Source organism: Zea mays, chromosome 8 (assembly GCF_902167145.1).
Source record: "Zea mays cultivar B73 chromosome 8, Zm-B73-REFERENCE-NAM-5.0, whole genome shotgun sequence".
Taxonomy (NCBI): Eukaryota; Viridiplantae; Streptophyta; class Magnoliopsida; order Poales; family Poaceae; genus Zea; species Zea mays.
Window position 1 is genome coordinate 176,531,956 of NC_050103.1, and position 19,599 is coordinate 176,551,554.

General features: G+C 47.0%; 1 protein-coding gene and 1 pseudogene across 1 annotated transcript; both read left to right on the plus strand.

The window, feature by feature from the left end:
* The first annotated feature begins 2,440 nt into the window (after positions 1–2,440).
* On the plus strand, positions 2,441–13,925 carry LOC103637549 (sorting nexin 2A-like; annotated as a pseudogene).
* A 4,501-nt stretch (positions 13,926–18,426) lies between these two features.
* Positions 18,427–19,304, plus strand: LOC103636540 (uncharacterized). The gene has a single exon (NM_001150410.2). The coding sequence runs from the start codon at positions 18,490–18,492 to the stop codon at positions 19,012–19,014; it is 525 nt and encodes a 174-aa protein (NP_001143882.2). The 5' UTR covers positions 18,427–18,489; the 3' UTR covers positions 19,015–19,304.
* Positions 19,305–19,599: the final 295 nt, after the last annotated feature.

Below are 19,599 nucleotides of genomic sequence, written 5' to 3' on the forward strand. Positions count from 1 at the left end.
CTCCATGTCTAACTGGAATTTTCTAGGCCTAATATTAGTAGCAATGCAATAACTTTTATATGCAGCAATTCTCTGATTAGATGAGTTTAAAAATGATATTGCAGTTCTAAATGTTTCAATCAAGTTCTTAAGAGAATCTAGGGCCTCTTTAACTATCAAATTGATTATATGACATGCACAACGCTGATGCAAGAACATTTCAGAATCTGCCCCATTATCAATACCAAGATATGGTGACATTATAGGTCTAAGCAACCTCATGGCAGCAGCATTAGATGATGCATTGTCTAGGGTAAAAGCAAACACCTTATTAGTCAAGCCATAATCAGCAAGCACACCAGCAACACGATCAGCAATGTTTTGTCCATTGTGTGACACATCAATAAGCACTAAAGCAAGCACCCTTTTCTCTAGTTGCCAATCAGGGTTTATGTAATGGGCAACAACACTAAGGTAGTCCTCTTTGGCATTACCAGACCAAATGTCAGAGGTCAAACACACACAATTAACATTAGAAGAAAGAGTCTCAACAAGCTTAGCCTTCTTATCAGTGAAGTATTTAACCATGTCTCTGGTGGTGGTTTGCCTAGAGACAGGCACAAATTTAGGATTATGAGTAGTTCTAATGTAGTGTTCAAATGCAGCATTTTCACCCAAACTAATAGGAATTTCTAGCCTAGCAAGCAATCGAACCAATTCATTACGTGCAACCATAGGACAGTACTCCCAGTTACGCATACTACCATCAGGATTAAAAGATATCTGAGACTGAGACATGCGGGTTTTCTCACGCCTCCTGGGACATCTGTCTCTATGTCGGGTCAGGTGGCCAGTGCCACCACTAGAGAGAGCAGAATATTGCTTAGAGCAATGTATACACTTAGCTGCAAACCTAACCTTCTTACCGTTCACGAATTTGAAAAGTTTCTCGAAATCTAACCACACTGCAGAAGTAGAAGGACGACATCGCTTGGCACTGTGTTCGTCCCCTTCACCTTCGTTATCCTGACCACCGACTTGTTGTGCATCACCGACATGGACAGGATGCTCGCTGCTATGGCCAAAGAGCGCTGCAGCATCCTCCCGGAGGTCATCCTCATCGTCATCTCCGGCCAACCCGCACAACCGTCGCTCATCGTTGCAGTCGATCTCAACAGTTTCATCGTCGGAGACGACCATCGACCCACCTCGGACTCGGAGTCCCGGTTCCTCAACGGAGTAAGCCGGAGCACCAGAGCTAGGAGAGAGGAGGGGACGACTGGTCCGGCCAACCGGTTCCTCCACGGATTTGAATCCGGAGCACCAGAGCTAGGAGGCCGGAGCTAGGAGAGAGGAGAGGGAGACAGCCAGACAGGAGCTAGGAGAGAGGAGAGGCCGAGTTCCTCAACGGAGTAAGCCAGATCACACCGGAGGCCGGAGGGGGAGAGGGAGACCGGATCTGTGTGCCAGTGCCGTGCCGGTCTGCCGGACAGTACCGGAGGGGAGAAGAAGATAGGAGAGGGAGACCAGAGCTAGGAGAGAGGAGAGGGAGACCGGGGCTAGGAGAGAGGAGAGTACCAGTGCCAGTGCCGCCGTACCGGACCCCGGAGTCCCGGTTCCTCAACGGAGTAAGCCGGAGCACCGGGATCTCCGCAGAAGCGCAGATCACACCGGAGGCCGGAGGGGGAGAAGAAGATAGGAGAGGGAGACCAGAGCTAGAAGAGAGGAGAGTACCAGTGCCAGTGCCAGTGCCGCCGTACCGGACCCCGGAGTCCCCAGTCCCGGTTCCTCAACGGAGTAAGCCGGAGCACCGGGATCTCCGCAGAAGCGCAGATCACACCGGAGGCCGGAGGGGGAGAAGAAGACAGGAGAGAGTAGAGAGGAGAGGGAGAACGGAGCACCGGGATCTCCGCACAAGCGCAGATCGCGCCGGTTCTAAAATGCGCGTGTAAACTGTAAACCCTAATAAGCCGGAGCACCAGGATCTCCGCAGATCACACCGGAGGAGGAGAAGAAGACAGCAGATCCGAGCGGGGGTTATGGATCTGAGTTACCCGGTTCACAAATGCGCAGATCCGAGCGGGGGAGAGCCGGAGAGGATCTCCGACGGCGACGAGCGACGATCGATCCGAGCGGAGGCGCCGAGGCGGAGAGCCGGAGACCGCAGACCGGAGGCGGAGAAGGAGACCGGAGCGCTTAGCGGAGGCGGAGGGAACGAGGGAGAGGAGAGCTCGCCGGTCGCCGCCGAATCGCCCGCGGCTGAGAGAGAGCGCGTTAGGGTTTGAGCGAGAGCGAGACAGTGAGTGAGGAGTGACGCCCGCGGCCGCGGCTGGGGCGGGTTAGGCCTTAGGGTTGTTTACAGCGCGTGCTTTTGGGCCGTGCCGACGCCGTGCCGGCCCAGTTAGCCGTGCCGTGCCTGGGCCGACCCTACGGGCCCAAGTCGTGACCCAGGCACGGCACTATGTACGGGCCGTGCCCGGCACTGGCACTAGAAGGACCGTGCCGTGCCGTGCCAGTGCCGTGCTTTTTAGTGCCGTGCCCGGGCCGGCCCGTCGTGTTAGTGCCATTTGGCCAACTATATCAGTGGGTGCAGTTGCGAAGTCAAACGAAATTCGTAGATAACTTGGCCCACCTGCCATTCACGGTTTTGCCTTCGCTTTTGCTTTACGCGTACGCGCGGCGAATCACGGCGTTCACCTTCCATCCGGACTCCGCTCCGCCCGCGGGTTCCCCGCCAAATCTAATTTCTCGACCCAACCCTAACTTCCGCGACGTCGTGGCGCCTGCCGACCGCCTCGCGGAGACGGGAGACCCAACGCGGCCTCTTCGTGCCGGCGCGGCCCGACAAGAGCATCGTCGAGGGGCAGATCATGCAGCGGCACGACTTTGTGAACCAGCGGTGCGCCACGCTCCAGCGCTACCTCCGCCGCCTCGCCGTCGTCGGCCATAGCCCCGTTCTCCACGCCTCCCTCACCGCCACCGGGCCCAACGGCATACCCACTTCCGACGGTGGGTCTCCTAGGTGGAGCCCTCCGATGAGTGCTGCCACGTGCATGGCTGCTGCCGCTCCAATGACGCCTACGGAGAGTGGGAGTCTGGGCGAGACTTTTTTCGGGTGTTCAACGACCTGAAGCAGACAGTGGCAAATGGGTTGGTGGCGGTAGCGGTAAGACCGCCTCCAGTGGAGGAGGAGATTGACACAAAGTACCTTGTGCACAAGGCCAAGCTTGAGGACCTGGAGAAACATCTGGTGACAGCATCTCAGCAGGTAATTACATCTTTGCGAAGATTTAGTTTGCATGCTGTAGACTCTGTATCTTGTTGTCATTACTCATGATAGATTGCGTATTTGGTATCGTTGTTGTTCTAAAGGCAGAAAAAAGGATAAATGAATAAGGTGAGTATCTTCTGAGTGCTTGTTTGGAGAAGCTCATACTCTTGCATTTGCTACCTGCAGAAAGAATGAAAGATACATTTTACGCATCATAAATATTTCAGTACTGCGTACCAGACTATTAGTGTAAACTAAACTAGCTAATCTACTACCATGACATCATTTTCACATTTTGTTAAAGCTTATGACGATCTTAGAGCAACGACAGGTCTCTTGAAAATGTCATTCGTCAAACTGGCTAAGTTTGAAAAGGAGCAAGCTGCATGTAGCTCAGAAAAGACAAGCTGCTGGCATCAGTAATTTTGCCAGTGCTGTTGTTAGAGTTAACAGATCACAGGCAAAACTAAATGCTGAAATTCTAAAACATCTGGTAAGTGGAGTGACTTGAGCGAATGAATATTTGCTTGGTCATATACTTTTAGGATTATTGGTTTACCCCTTTTATTTTGATATGTTCTGTGCTTTTGCAAGGCATTATCCATGAGTACATGGACTCATGGAGACAATGGCTTCTGTTCATAATGCTTTTACTGATCGTTCCAATGCTTTGCTGCATGTGCAAAATTTGTCAGCAGATCTATATTTCTTGCATACTCGGGCAGGAAAACTTGAATCTGTATCATCGAGAGGAATGGATCAGGAGAGATCAAGGTATCAAAAATAGAAGAATTGAAAGAAACAGTGAGAGCCATGGAAGATGCAAAAACACATGTACTTGAAGAATTGGGACTAATCACGGTAGTTCATTCAAACTTATGAAACAAAGAAAGTGTACATCATGTGTTACAATTAAAAACTGCAATATTGTTATTACTCAAAACAGACCCACAAGCATAATTCTCTATTTGGAAGGACCAATAATATGGATACAAAAAACATGTCTAGATTATTCAGTTTGCAGTACGTTCGGGATATAATGTTTAGATTTTGTAACATGACGCCTAACACTAGCTAATAGTCCATCTGTCCCAAAATAGAATTCGTTTTAGACTAAACATACATTAATGCAATAACCTATGAATATAGTTTGTTTGTATGTTTATATTCATTATCATTTATTCGAATATGGATGAGAAAAAAGAGGACTAAAAAGAACTATATTTTGAGACGGAGGGAGTATTATATATTTGGATAATCCGCTGAAGCAGTCAGGTTAAAGCTATTTGTTATAGTTGTTTGTGCTACAGAATTCTCATCAGCCAACACTTCTTTTGACCATGTCCAGTTAACATTATTCCAAGTTAAGCTCGCAGAAGCTGGATGAGCAGGATAGCAGCTGACATGTTGCTAAGCAACCAAGAGTCCAGATTGTCTGTTTCTGACTATTGTGATGTTTGAGCTGTGGTGAAAGTATCAAGAATTTTATAATAGATGCATTGTCAATGAATTTTCTGTTTATGTATTGACCTTAACATTTTCAAACACAACCTGCTGCAACTCAAATGCTAGGTTATGCTATCCTGTTGACAAGATTTAAGCTGTGCCCTCGGTTTTGCTGGTGTCCTCATTTTTACCCTTAGTCGTGTTTTTTGCTCGGTTTTGTCTTTCTGTTCTATAGCACTGGAAGGACAAAACTGAGAAAAAACACGACTAAGGATAAAAATAAGGACACCAGCAAAACCGAGGGCACCATCTTAAAAAACACGACTAATGCAGGAAAACAACATGAATGAAATTAAAAGATTTAACAAGGAAAGACGCCAGGATTTGTTGGAGATGCTGAAAGGCTTTGTATCCGATCAGGTAGAAGCTCTCAACTTACATGGTTTATGTTTTGGGTTGTTTTTTCAGTTTGCAGTAAATTTATAATTCTTAAAAAAAGGTAACCGGTTCAATGACCAATCTACTTTATCGATTACTTTAGATCTATCTTTGAAATTCCGTGTCTTTTAACAGTAGTATTTGCCTGCTTTTTGAACAAAAGGAATAACATGAGTGCTAAATGCTAGGTCTGTCATGCATCTTTAGCTCTTTATAAAAGGCATAGCAACCTTCCATTGTTCCTGAAAAAGATAAGATATGCAGATTTTGTGTTATTGCATGTATTGCATGCTTGTGTGTGTCCATGTGTGTTGAGGGGAACAGCCAGGCAGCAGAACTTGAAACCTTCCAATGCAGTCTCTGCTTGGCTGATATGCTGGAAAAGCAGCGGAGTTAAGACTTGTCGGACCATTTGAATTGCTTGGATCTAGTGTTCATCTGCACATGGTAAACAACATCTTGGTTCTAATCGAACTCCTGAACACAATCATTACCAATCAAATGAGTTGCCGTTATTTTTACGTCAAACGTTGTGCATTATGACCATTTCAGTTTTGCAAACCCTTTTGATTGAGAACAAACAAAATTTCTGAAAGTGGACATCAGACAGCTTAGTTGCAATTTATGAAAAAGTTCAGTAATATAGGAGTGCACAGTGTACTGTTCAGAGACAGTACCTTTGCTATCTTGTATCTCATTTTTGGGTGCAAAACGCCCACCTAAACAAATGGCATCAACGATGCATGCTAAATTAGTCAAATCTAACCATGGAATGATGGAAGCTACTAATTTGGATAATTTTTCCTGTTGCTGTGTTCAGGCCACATACTCGGACCATTTTGCTAGCATATGGACAAAGGTAGCAGAAGAAACAAAAGGATATGCAAAAAGCAGCAGTTGAAGTACGATGTTCATATACAGGTGAATTTGAGCTGTTATTGTGCAGCGTGAAAATAGCTACACCATTGAGAATCATGCGACCGGCGTATAGACTGACAGGACCACACTCTCCATTACCGAAGGGACACATTTCTATGGACTTTTCTGGGAATTGGTATCTCCAGGTAAGTACCTGAAAATTCTGCGGTTTATTTTTCTCAGCCTGATCTTTTTTTTTGAAAGGAAGGGGCAAAAGGCTTGCCGCTCCGTTTTATATTATATGAGGAAGAAAAACAAAGAGGAACAACAGACTCGACTCGAAGAACCAACGAGAAGAAGAAAAAAGGAACAAGGAAAAAAACAAAAACAAAAAAAAGCCACTAGGAAGACTCCTAACAAGACCTCAGCTACTAGCAATGCCCAAAGTAGCCATAGCAACTTGGTCAACACCCCTATGCTGTCCTTGAAAGATTCTGAAATTTCTTTCTAGCCATAGATTCCACCAGAATTGAATTAGCAGGCCGTCGAAGTCCCTCCTTATCTGACTGCTGCAAAGACTACGCAGATCTGTCCACCAATCGTACAAGGAAGAGCCACTAGGGAACCCAGTCAGGAAATGAAGATTGGCCCGAGACAAAACTTTGGTCCATACCTCTCTACTAAAGGGGCAATCCTTGCATAAGTGCAGAATTGTTTCCGGGGCTGAGTTGCAAAGACAGCAGATTGGGTTACAAGGCCAGCCTCTTTTTTGAAGGTTATCAGCAGTCAGAATTCTCTTATGCAGTAACGTCCAAGCAAAAAAACGGCACTTCGGTTCCACTTTAGCCTTCCAAATGTGGCAGAGATTCATTCTGCTGAAATTGGAAGCGAATTGTATTTTGTACGCACTGCTAGCACTGTACTGACCATCTGCCGTCCATCTCCAAGAAATGTTGTCCTCTGACCCGTTGAGCTCTGGCATGCTACCAATGGCCTGCCAAAGGGAGAAGAACTCTCTAAACTCCCCCTCACCCGAGAATGGGTAGCACAGTCGAATCCAAGTGTTGTTAGTGAGCGCTTTGGCGACCGTGATGTTCTTCCTTTTTGCCTTCTTGAACAGTGAGGGCGCAATATTTCTAGGGGCTTGGCCTTGGATCCAACTAGAATTCCAGAATCCCGCTATCTTTCCATTGCCTACCGTAACAGTTGTGGAGGCATTGAAGAGGTCTTCATCAATTTTGTCACATGGTAGTCTCATGGCGGTCCACGGCCTGTCTTTGCTCTTCCATCGTAGCCACAACCATCTTAGTCTTAGCCCCCTCGCAAAACGATCAAGATCAAGAATTCCAAGACCCCCCTTGTTCTTTGGAAGACATGTAGTGGACCAATTGATGAGGCAGTGGCCCCCGCTGCAAGCTAGTGGATTGCTACCTCTCCAAAGGAAGTTTCTTCGTATTTTGTCAATTGCTTGCAGCAGCCATTTTTTGGGACGAAAGACCGTTAGATGGTAGATTGGCTGTGCGGATAGCACCGCTTTTACAAGTGTTTCTCTTCCAGCTTTGGACAACAGCTTCCCTTTCCAGCCAGCTAACCTGTTATTAATTTTTTCAATAAGGGGTTGTAGATCGATCCTCTTCACATTCTTGTAATGAAGGGGAAGCCCAAGGTACTTCCCGGGAAGGCTAGAGTATTTGCCCGGAAACACCTCCTTAAGTACCGGCCATGATGATTCCGGGTGCCGAATTGGGTAAATTTCTGTTTTGTCATAGTTGATCTTTAGTCCTGAACATCCCTCGAATGCATTGAGGATCTCTTTCAGCACCTCCAAGTCTGATTTGTCAGCTTTAATGAATACTCCCGCATCATCCGCGTAGAGGGAGCAGCGAAGCTTAGCCCCTCTAGGCAGCACCTGTCCCAGCAGTCCCACATCAGCAGCTTTCTCAATCATCCGATGTAGCGGGTCCATTGCTAAAATGAAAAGAAAGGGGGAAAGCGGGTCTCCTTGTCTCACCCCACGCCTATGTATGATAGCGTTCGACCGCTGTCCGTTGATAATTATTCTTGAGGATGAAGATCTCAGAATATCTGCTACCCAATTGCGCCATTTCAGGGAGAACCCACAGGCTCTTAACACATCCAGGAGATATGCCCAATTTAGGGTGTCGAAGGCTTTAGAGATGTCTAGCTTGACGAAGAGAGCTGGTTTACCTTTCTTATGCAAATTCATAATCACCCTTTGCACGTATAGAAAATTGTCATGGATTGAACGGTTCTGGATGAAAGCGTTCTGAGCACTGGAGATAATTTCGTTCATTCTTGGAGCTAGCCTATTTGCCATGATTTTTGTTATAATTTTCATGAAGCTATTGATCAGGCTGATCGGCCTAAATCTATCAATTCTGTCCGCGTTTTCCCCCTTAGGTATGAGGATGATGTTTGCTTCATTGACCCGAAGCAGGCTTTTGGATCTGTGATGGAAAAAATCATTTATTGCCATGGAGAGGTCATTTTTGATCAACTCGAAACAACTTTTGTAGAACAGCCCAATGAACCCGTCCGGCCCGGGGGCCTTTTCCGATTGAAGCCCCATTACAACATTCTTGATTTCACTGTCATCAATCAAGTTGTCCAACTCAGATAGCTCGAAAGGGGTGTACCCCAGATGGTCCCAACGGACAGCCCTGCACCTCCTACCTGTCGTGCCTAGCACCTGGGTAAAGTGATGTTGGACCTCGTTCATTTTGTCTTCCTGACTCGTTAGCAGATTGCCATCACTCATTAATGATCTGATTAAATTTTTCCGTCTTCTATTATTGGCTGTCATGTGAAAGAACTTAGTGTTAGCATCGCCCAACCGCATCCAAGTGAGCCTGGAGTGTTGTCTTGCTCGTGCCCTCTCTGCGGAGGCCATATCAAGAATCTTGGTTTTAAGAGACCTCCTGAAGTCCATTTCTTCAAAGGATAGCTGTCTAATCTCTTGCGCTTTTTCCAGGAGAGTGAGGATGATCTGAATGATGGCCATCTGCACTTTGAAGTTGCCAACAGTGTTGCGCCTCCAGGCCAAAAGAGCCTTGGCTGTGCGAGACATCTTTACATGAAGTCGAAGGATGGCATCATCAGAGTTCACAGCAGAGTTCCAAGCTTGATTGACAACCTCTTTGAACCCCTCAATCTGAGGCCAAAAAGATTCGAATCTGAACCCATGGTATGGGGAACCCAAAGAGTGGCTTTGCATTATAAGAGGGCAGTGGTCCGACGTCATGGTGCACATGGAGCGAAGATCAGCCGAGGGGAATAGATCGTGCCACTCTGTTGTCGCTAAGAATCTGTCAATCTTAGTCATGGTTGGGTTAATTTGTTCATTTGACCAGGTGAATGCTCTATCGGTGAGCTCTAGCTCAAGGAGGTGTAGGTAATCAATCGTGTTATTAAATTGTCTCATGACTCTTCTGTTGATTGATCCTTTGTTTTTCTCCCTTGCTCTCCTGATCATGTTGAAGTCACCTAGTAATACCCATTCTGGTCTGACCATGGCTTGGATGTTACGGAGTTCAGAAAGGAAAATCATTTTTTCATTGTCCAGCTGAGGCCCATAAACCCCCGTGAGGTCCCAAACCTCCTCCTGTGATCTAGAGCTGATCCTGACTGATAGAGAATATGCTGCTGAACATGGCAAGAGAGCCATGTCAAAGAAATCCGAATCCGCAGCAATAAGGATGCCGCCCGAGGTGCCCAGAGAAGGCAAGTGAAAAACTTGATTAGCAAGCTTGTTGCCTACGGTTTCCTTTAATAAAACATTGGACCAATTCGAGATCTTTGTTTCTTGTAGGCAAACGATGGAAGCACCATAGGACATAATTGTATGTCTAACACTTGCTCTCTTCGCATGGTCGTTTAGCCCCCGAACATTCCAAGAAAAAATAGCACAATTTTGATTCATAAGGAAAAGACTGCCACTCCACTTAACACAGCATGCTGCCACCATACATGGATCAGCAGGAGAGCCTGCTGAAAAATCCTAACAGGAGGGGAAACCTCCAAACAAGGACTCGCCGAGCAAAAACACAGCCTGGCCACAACCGACAACCAGAAAGAACAACAGAGGTACACAGGCAAGCTGGGGGACCTTGACCAGCGCCCAGAAGTAATAACGCCAGCGGAGATACAACCGCTCCGAAAGAGCCTGACCATCTGAGAACACATTGGTCACCAAAAGCACCACCAACCGGCCCAGACAAAGCAGCTCAGTTGACCCCCGCCTCGACATCTTCGATGGCCGGCATCACCTTTCTCCCTTTTTTTTTACTCTTCGCTGTCTTCACCTTGTCTTGGTTTAAGAGCTCCATGATTGCATCCATTTGCTTCTTGGAGAGAGGCTTTGTGAGAAGGCTTGTCATCTGCTCAAAAGACTCATCAAAGTTAGAACAATTGGAAGAACTAGAGCAGTCAACATTTTTAACAGCCGAATTGTTAAGCTTGGCAAGTAAGATTTCCTGGGCCTTGGATATTGCATCCCGGTTACGCCCAGGCCTAATGCATTTCTTAGCAGCCAACCTAACACTTGATCTTCTAGTGGTGGGTTGCTTCTGAGATTTTAACGGGTGTGGTTGCGGCGGGGATGAGATCAAAGGTGGCTCTGGTGTCTTGGTTATTGTGGCTATGAAGTCTATCAATTTGGTGTTGTCTGTCGGTAGGTTCTCTGATCCGAGGGAAGGTAGAATTCTCACAGCTTCCTGATTGTCAGTGACAACTGGATCGTGGGCGACTGAGCCACCTAACAGCCCACCCAGATCGGGAGCAGGCATGATGAGGTCAATAGCGCGATTATCGTTCACAAGATGTAACTCTGAAAGCAAAGTCTGTTGGCCAGATAAACAATTGCCCGGCCAAGCAGGGACCGGAACAGCGCAGGGGCCACTCTCCAGGACACTGTCTAAGCAATTGGTATGTGGGCACTCAATCGGATGGGCAGCTGGGGCAGAGTTCAGTAAAGTGGAACTCATATTGATCATGCCAACGCCGAGGGAGCAAACAGGCACAGTGTCTAAACTTTTTTGGATTGTAGTGAAAACATTAGCAAGATCAACCGTATTGTTTACCTTGTGTGTGGAGGCAGCAGAGCCGTGCAGCGCAACCTGAACGTCAGTGGCCATCGAAGCCGGACTGTCTCCAACATCTTCAGGTGGCCCATGGCACTCCTCCTGCGGCCAAACAGCGGTAACAACGGGGTCTGCAAAAGAAACCGAGCTGACCTTCCCCTTGGGCACCCAGCGCGCTGCCGGTATCAAACCAAGACCACGGCGGCGAAAGGGTGTTGAGTGCCTGTTCCTGTCATTGGAGCTGTAGCAGTCATCCAATCCCCCCCTGCATCGCGACGAACGCGCCCAACCAGAGAGGCTGCGATGGCGACGATTGCCGCTGCGTCTGTCACGGTGGAAATCCTCATTATCATCATCATGACCCCAATCACGGCGCACCATCTCTCTTCCTCTGCAAGCTTCAGCACGTTCTCTTTTTTCGCCCACTGTGTCCGGAGCGCCGTAACTCCACACAAACTCCCTACGCTGTTTACGGTTAGGCGGTTCCCCCCTGGCACCCCTCCCACGAGGGCCATGTCCAGCCGAGGTCCTCCACCACCTCAATGTGATTGCGAAGTGTGTAGACGTGTCCAGCTTTCAGATCAGAATTGCAGTACACCAGTCCGGTGAATTCCACCTCGCCTAAGGTTTTCAGATCAGCAGGAGAATCGTCACACGAGTCAATGCTATGGTGGCCCGGTTGTGGGTCTCCGAAATCCGAATTGCAGTACACCAGCCGAGGGCCATGTCTATCCAAGAAAGGTGACCATTCGTCTTGCAAAATGCTTACGGTACATGAACGTGAGCTAGTGGTTGCTGTGGCACCTTGGTGCCCCTTTTGGGGCCATCGGTTTCCTTCCGTTTCGCTTCTGATCGTTCGTCCGAAGATTTCTTTCTCGCTTCCGTGCTTTCCGGGCACATGGGCTCCAGATCCCGCCGCAGATGGAAATAACAACAGCTACCGCCTACTGAGTACCTGATTGCCGCTCGAGCTGAAAAGAGTCGCCACGATTTGGCCACAAGAAATTCACCCAAAAATCTAGCACTGTGAGGCTATGCTGCGGTGCTGCCTGTGCTGGTGCCGGCTGCCGGCTGCCGCCGAACAGGTCAAAGAGTTTTGTTGCCGGTGAAAATCCAACCGAAACTGTGGCGCACACTACTCTTGTTGTCTAGTGACAAATGGATGACACCATGGTAGTATTTGATGAAATTCCACGATTTACTCATGGTAGTATTTGCACTACATCTTGCTGTACTGACACCATGTTTCTTGCAGCAATGGATCGAATCTTGCACGAGCTACAGGCGTACAAAGTACTAAAAAGAAAGAGCTGGCTTCTCCCGAGGCTTTGAGCGCATCTGAAATTTCACTGCTAGAATGTGGCACGAAAGAAGTACAGAATGTGGACGACAGCAGTAACCAATCAAATGACTTGACATAGTCATCGCGCAGTGGCCTAAATTTGTTGTGTCCATACGAAACGCAGAGCAGCTTCCTTCCATGGCACGCCATACACTAATACAACCGTATAGGCATATAAAATGAGATGACTTCTTAGAGCCAGATTGAAGCTTCGCCAACGCTTTTTACACCATAAAGCTGAAGAGCGCCCAGCATTGAAGATTTTCTGAGTTGTTATGATCACAGCCATTTTTACACCATCATGGGGGTGAATACCGTTTGTGCATTCAGAGAGGAGACGGTCGAAGAATTCTTTGAAACCTGCACAGCATTTTACACGTGAAGTTTGATCCAAAGCATTACTGGAGATTGTCATACGGTCGGGAAGGATCAGGATTGTCGCTGGTGATACACACCTTGTGCGCACTTGAATCCAGAGTGCATTCAAGAGACGGTCTGATGTTTCCTGTGGTACTGGTGCTACCAAACGGGCTAACTGTTTGCACCTTTGCCTTTCCAACGCTGGTGCAGACTAGAGGAATGTGGGAAGAATCCATCGCAGAGATATTTGTTTTGTGTTAGAATCATCAGGTCGCTATATCTATGCTCAAAAGCCTGAAAACAAGAAGGACAAGCTCCTAACGAACGGGCATCTATCACCTCGTGCACAGGTTCTACCTGTTCCTTCAAATACAGCGCAGGGATCCATCAGGCTGTCACGCTCGTGCAACCAAGGCACCGCCATACGGGCTTCTGTGGCCCTGTGCCGCTGCCTCACGAATCCAGTTCCCGACTCTCATCAACCATCCCACATGAACCTAAAGATGCTACCTCACACTTTGGACCACTGAAAAAGACATCCAAAAGCCCAACAGTAAAAACAGATGTGATGTGACAGAACCAGAGATCCGGGCACCGTGCGCTACCGAAGTGCCAGACGTATCAAATGATCAAATGGAGGCTATCCGCAGCAGATGTCTATAACTATATATTACATTATCTATATAATAAAATTTGAAATAGAGGATGAGATAGTGAACGTGATAAGATAGCTGCTGGAAACAACTTTATCGCTCCAGCGGAAAATGGGAACAACTATGCATAAGGCCATTCTCAGTAGAAGTTTTATTAGGGCTAGTTTGGTGACAAAGTAATCGAGGAGAATTGTAGAGAATTGTGGGGGGAGAGGGATGAATTGATTTGTCCCTTAATCCTCTCAATCCCCTTTTATCAAACCAGCCCTTAAAATTTTTATGGCATTAATTAATATGTCGCATGCGTAGGATTTTTATGGCATGGGACTACATTTAATATAAAATAGGTGAAATTAGTTTCATCACTATGAAACTATGCCAACATGTTTCCAAGACATTGGAAAGCGTACGAAACCACTACTAAGAGTGATTTATTTTATCTATTTCTATTGATTATTTAGATGCAACATTTATGTCACGTGTTAGCCTATAAAATTGTCATAAAACTCTTCATTGAAAGAACATATTTCATTCTTCATTTCATCTTACTCTTGTTGATATGGTAACATTAGAAATGGTGAAACCAAACTATCGCTGAGAATGGCCTATTGTATCTTATTTTTTTTGCTACCCAAAGTAATGAAAATATTGCTTTCTGTATGCCTTGTTTGGGACGACTTCACTTCAAAAATTGCAACTTCTGTTTTTCAACTTCACCATAAAACAGCTTCAATATATTGTTAAGGTGGATTTCAAGAGTTTTTAGCTTGCACATGGACTCCAGCTTCTATAATATAATTAATTTGTGTGAGTTTCAATAATTACCTTTGATGATTAGTGGACTATGATGAGTTGGGGAGAGAGACATGGATAAGTAGATCGTGTAACCAATGGGGTGGTGGGTAATTTTGTGTAGCTTCATGAGGATGTATGAAAACAATGTTTTTAATGCACCATTTGAGAAGCTGCAAAAAAATCTTGAAACTACCCTCTAGTTTCATTTTTTTAAAAGCTACAAGTAGTAAATTCATGAAGTGAAGCCCTCCCAAACCCCTCCCAAACAGGCCCTTACAAGTATCTCAAGTTTAATAAATATTTCAACACACAATATAAATAGATATTATTAGACTGATTATGATATATATTTATATATTTAACATATTAAATCTACTTTAACAAAAAATGACAAGTTAAGAATTCTGTCTTTATTTGTATGGAGCAAATAGATAATATACCATAATTTTTATTAGTCAGTTGCCCATATGTTACTACGATTTCTATATTCAGAATATTTATAATATTTATTCTTTGTTGCACACAAATGGTTGTGAGCCCAAATGATTACAATCTAGGCGTGGGAGGGGCGGGACGGTTCGAACACCAGCACCGGAGATGACGCACGAAGGGAGAAACTCTTACTTAAGCTCTTGTTTAGACACGAGTATTCACCTCAATCCACATGTATTGAGATAGATTAGAGTAAAACTTAAACTAATTTATACCTGAAACTATTTCAATGTATATGAATTGAAGGTGAATACGAGAGTATTCAAATAAGGTCTAAATACAGTAGAGATATACACTCCGAATCTATCACACCATTTTTGACCATAGGCCAAAGGCCACTAGCTAGTTGCTAGTTTAGAAACTTAAATCCTTTTGAGATCCCTTCTTCTTTTTCAGTGTGAGAAATACCTCCAGAAATACCTCTCCGTATGTGCCTCCTCTTTCTTCCAAATTAGCCCTCGAGGGGCAGAGACGGGTCAAAACTCCACTGTGAGCACAAGTAGTATAGGCTATAGCACCGTACTGCGTAGTGTACTGTACAGGAGTCCAGCCAACACACGGACGCCTCCGATTTGATATTTGATTGTTGCAGAGATGGATTTGATCTGTATACTGTAGCAGGTACTCCTATCTGATATTCTGACGAAGACGGCGGGGCGGTCGGTGGCCGTACGGTGGCGGTTGGATGCGCCTCCGAGTCCGAGCCCGCACGAAGCTTCGTGGCAGCTTCCAGTTCCTCCTCACTGTCATGGGATGGGCGCATGGCAGCACCCTCTCCATTTGTCCAGTACAGCTATTTGGAGCTGCCGCGTGCACGTGGAGACGGCGCACCGCTCGCGGTGGGTCGATCTGTCAGTGTTGCTCACGCGCATCGCCTGCCCGACGTCGCGTGTACTATACTATTTATGATATGTAGTAGGCAGGCATGTAGCATGGCAGGCAAGTGACGACCGACCCAGTCATGGCCTCGCGCCGCGTTTAAGGTTTGCACGCGGCGATTGCTTATCTGGATTCCCCGGCCGCCAACTGCGCTGCACGTTGATAGCAGATCAGCAGCCTCTATCGAAACCTAGGATTTATAGTCAAGACGATCCATCGATCTGGATTGTGAGCACTCCTCAAAAAAAAATTATAGAACGGTACATATATGATTATAGATCGAACGCGCTTTTTGATACATTGATCAACATGATTTTGTATCTCTGTCGTCCTTTAGCTTCCATATTTACACTATATATCTCGGTTGTATACTTTATCTTCCTGGCTTAGTTGATAGGCTGGTTAATAGGTTTAAAACCTTGGTTATTTTAACTCTTTATGATAGACATAGGAATACACTTACGCTCGGTTTGGATCATTAGAATTGAATCCATTCTAATAACAATAATTTAGGCATATATTAATTAAGCTAATTCGGTTTTATGTAAAATATATTTATATAATGTTATTAACAAGATGTCAGAGATATTTATGAGCTATATATATTTTTACTGTAAAAGAGCGAGACTAAGATGGTCATGTAAAGCAACTGCTAAGCAACTACTGAATGAAAGTAGGGATAAGCCACACATGGTGAAAAGCATCATGTCTATAGAAGATTAAATCTATATCAGATACGAGATGGAAACTCGTCGTGTTTTTCGGTGCGAATCGCTCTAAAACGTAGTCGGTGATGAGATTGAGGCCAAAGGCCTGATGAAGATCGTATACAACGTTGCAACGCAGATTAACTCGACGGACAGCCGCGTGATCGTTGCCTAAAGCCATGATTTGCCCTAACCCATGCAAGTTCTTCAATACAACGATGTTTTAGAGATACTGCTTGCAGCGTCAACACGACGACGTCGGGGATAGAGATCGCCTAATAAGACAAGAATGAACATTATAGATTGATTTTAAATTTTATATATTATAATATAAATAGGGCCTTGGTATAAACATCTTTTCAGCAACTCATAATTAAACCAATCCACTGAAGATCATCAATTCAGCTATAATTGGGCGTACCAATGATTTGGTCAGGTACGTACCTTAACATCGAACCCAGCCTGGTACGGTAACCGTGTCTCAGCTTATTATCTTGGAACAAAATGAAGCCGCGGAGGCTTCCCCTCATCTGCCCATGCACGCACGCACCGGCCGGCAGCGCTAGATGTTTCGACCGCAGCACGATTATGCTATGCCGGGCCGCAGTCCAGCGCGGCTGCGTCCCAAACCGCCGACGAAACTAACCTTGAGGCAGCTACCTCCCCGGAGATCCGGCCGGATGCTCCCCCGCCAAAATCTCCGGCTCCCGCAGCGAGATCGCACGGCCGACAACGTACGCGTCCCCGCCCCGCCCGCCCGTACGGTGGCGACGAGCCCTGGCGGCCGGCAAGCGTGTCGAGCCAGGCGAGGCTTAGCTTGCTTTTGTCGCGCCCGGGCTGGCGCAGCAGCGCCCTCGGCTCCCGGGCTAATGCGGATTTGGGCGGCGGTTTGGCAGCGTCGGCGTGCCAGCCAGTTCGTCGTGCGCGGCTACCACCACCCATCAGCACCTTCCACAGCCACGTACCCAACGTTTATGTCGTGTCTCCACTCTTGGTCTTGGCGCCGCGTAGATCGGCATCAGCTTGGGGATGGGGTGAGTGACTTCTTTTCCGTCGAAAATTCCCTCTCCACTCGTCGTACCTGGAACGTAGTACTAGTGTATCTTTGGGTTAATAATTCGAGGCAAAATCACCATGCTTATCACAAGAACATCGTGTCAATTTACATATATATTTGAGTCCAGTACTCCAGTGTATCTACCAGTACCAGTATATACGCACCCTTCTTCTACAGACTACACTCAAAATGCACGCTAGTATTATTCCACTGTACTACCATCAGGAATGTTCTCCTTGAGAACCATAACAGGTGAACCACTGTTTATTCCTAATCACTGTGAATGGGCTCCTTCGTGGTACCTTCCGGGGTGAGATCAGAGAGGGGCACAAACCATGCATGCTAATATCCTAACGAGTTCGAATTATTGGATTCGTAATAATCTATAAGGCCTTGCCAATCGAGAATACGTCCAAAGGAATCTATGGAGAACCAAACAAACACGTATCCAGTCATGCAGAGCACTAAAAATAATCGACCATGCAGGGCCCAGGGAATACGGTGCACGGTGCAGGACACCTTTGTCCTGCGGCGCGAACGTTATATGCTCCATCGATAATAATGCTAGAACTACTACACGGATATCGATCGTTACACGAAATTCGTGTGGGAAGTAGGATTATTAGGCTGTCTTTAGCAGCTCTTTTATCCTATTTTTTATTTTTTATTTTACTATGTACAAGACTGTGGGTACCTTGGCAACCATTGCTCTTTAGTTCTTGCCGAATCATTTAGACTTTATTCGTTTATTTCTACGCCACATGAATTCAATAGAATTGAAAAAAACATATATTAACTTGCTATGAATTTAAACCTACAAATTCCCTCCAATCCACATGAATTTGAGTGGACCCTTACCATTATCCAATCCCCAAGCCAGCGAGATAGCTATGACTTTAAAAGATGCCAGCACGGCACAATCACAACCCCCCTCCCCCAGGGTCCACTCCCACTTGGCGCGCTATATATACCATGCGAGCAGCTGGCCTCCGGCACTCCCACCCATCAGGACTCATCCCCACCAGTTGCAATCAATCAGCTAGCGCCTAGCAGGAGCAGCAAACCAATCAAGAAGCCCCCACGTCCACCACCGACGACGAAGACGACAGCGTCATGGGCAACAGCTTGCGGTGCTGCCTGGCCTGCATGGTCCCCTGCGGCGCCCTGGACGTGGTCCGCGTCGTGCACCTCAGCGGGCGCGTCGACGAGTTCAGCTGCCCGGTGGCCGCGGCAACCGTGCTCGCCGCGAACCCCGCCCACACGCTCACCACGGCGTGGTCCCCCTCCGGCGCGCCAGGGTGCGGCTCCCGGAAGCTCGCCATCGTGTCGCCCGACTCCGACCTCAAGCGCGGCCGCATCTACTTCCTCATCCCGTCCGCGACCCTGCCCGCCGACCGGAGGAGCAAGAAGCAGAGCAGCAAGCGGCCGAGCCAGAGCCAGAGCCAGAGCCAGAGCCGCCTCCGCCACCACGCCAAGAAGCAGAGCGCCGGTGGCACGGCGGAGCAGGACAACTACCTGAGGGAGCTGCTCTCCGAAAAGGCCGCGTCGGGCGGCGGTCACCGGAGGCGGCGCAGCGGCGCCCGCGTCGGCGTGTGGAGGCCGCGGCTCGAGAGCATCGTCGAGGAGGCCTCCGACTAGATCGACGGCGGCTCCAAGAGCTCTCGGTCTTATATTCTTTTGGTTTTCCTTCTGATCTGCCGATGCGAACACCACGACGATCGGTCGAGGACCGAGTCTCCGGCAGGCTCTCGCCTCACGATCCCCCCTCGACACTGTGTTGCGTTGTGTCCAGGGATGAGCGGTCTTAGCTCGGGAGATGAGGGGGAAAACTGTGACAAAAATAACTGCTTATAGCAGCACCAACCTGTACAGGAAGATTTTGTTCAGTTCATCCAAAATTTCAAACACATTTCTCGGTTGTCCACTTTTCTCTGTCTGCCTTGTTTGTTCCTACTCGAAACGAAAACTAACATGGAGACAGCTCAATGGGTAAATTAACTTTTTTTTAAAAAAAACTTGCGTCGTTGTAATCAGTTCTAAATCGACATAACATGGGCCACACGTCGGGGATTGTGTTCTTCTCAGAGTCACTCACAGGCCATTTCGGTGTGCGCAATAGCACATGCAGTCGCATAATTTGGAGAGAGGTTCGATGGGTTCGTCCGATTCCCACGTCAGTGTCCTACTTTCTCTATCCTGGAATATAAATAATCTACTTTTGTC

Bases quoted from the DNA above. Each gene is read 5' to 3' on its own strand.
- LOC103636540 (NM_001150410.2), top strand. From the start codon at position 18,490: ATGGGCAACAGCTTGCGGTGCTGCCTGGCCTGCATGGTCCCCTGCGGC.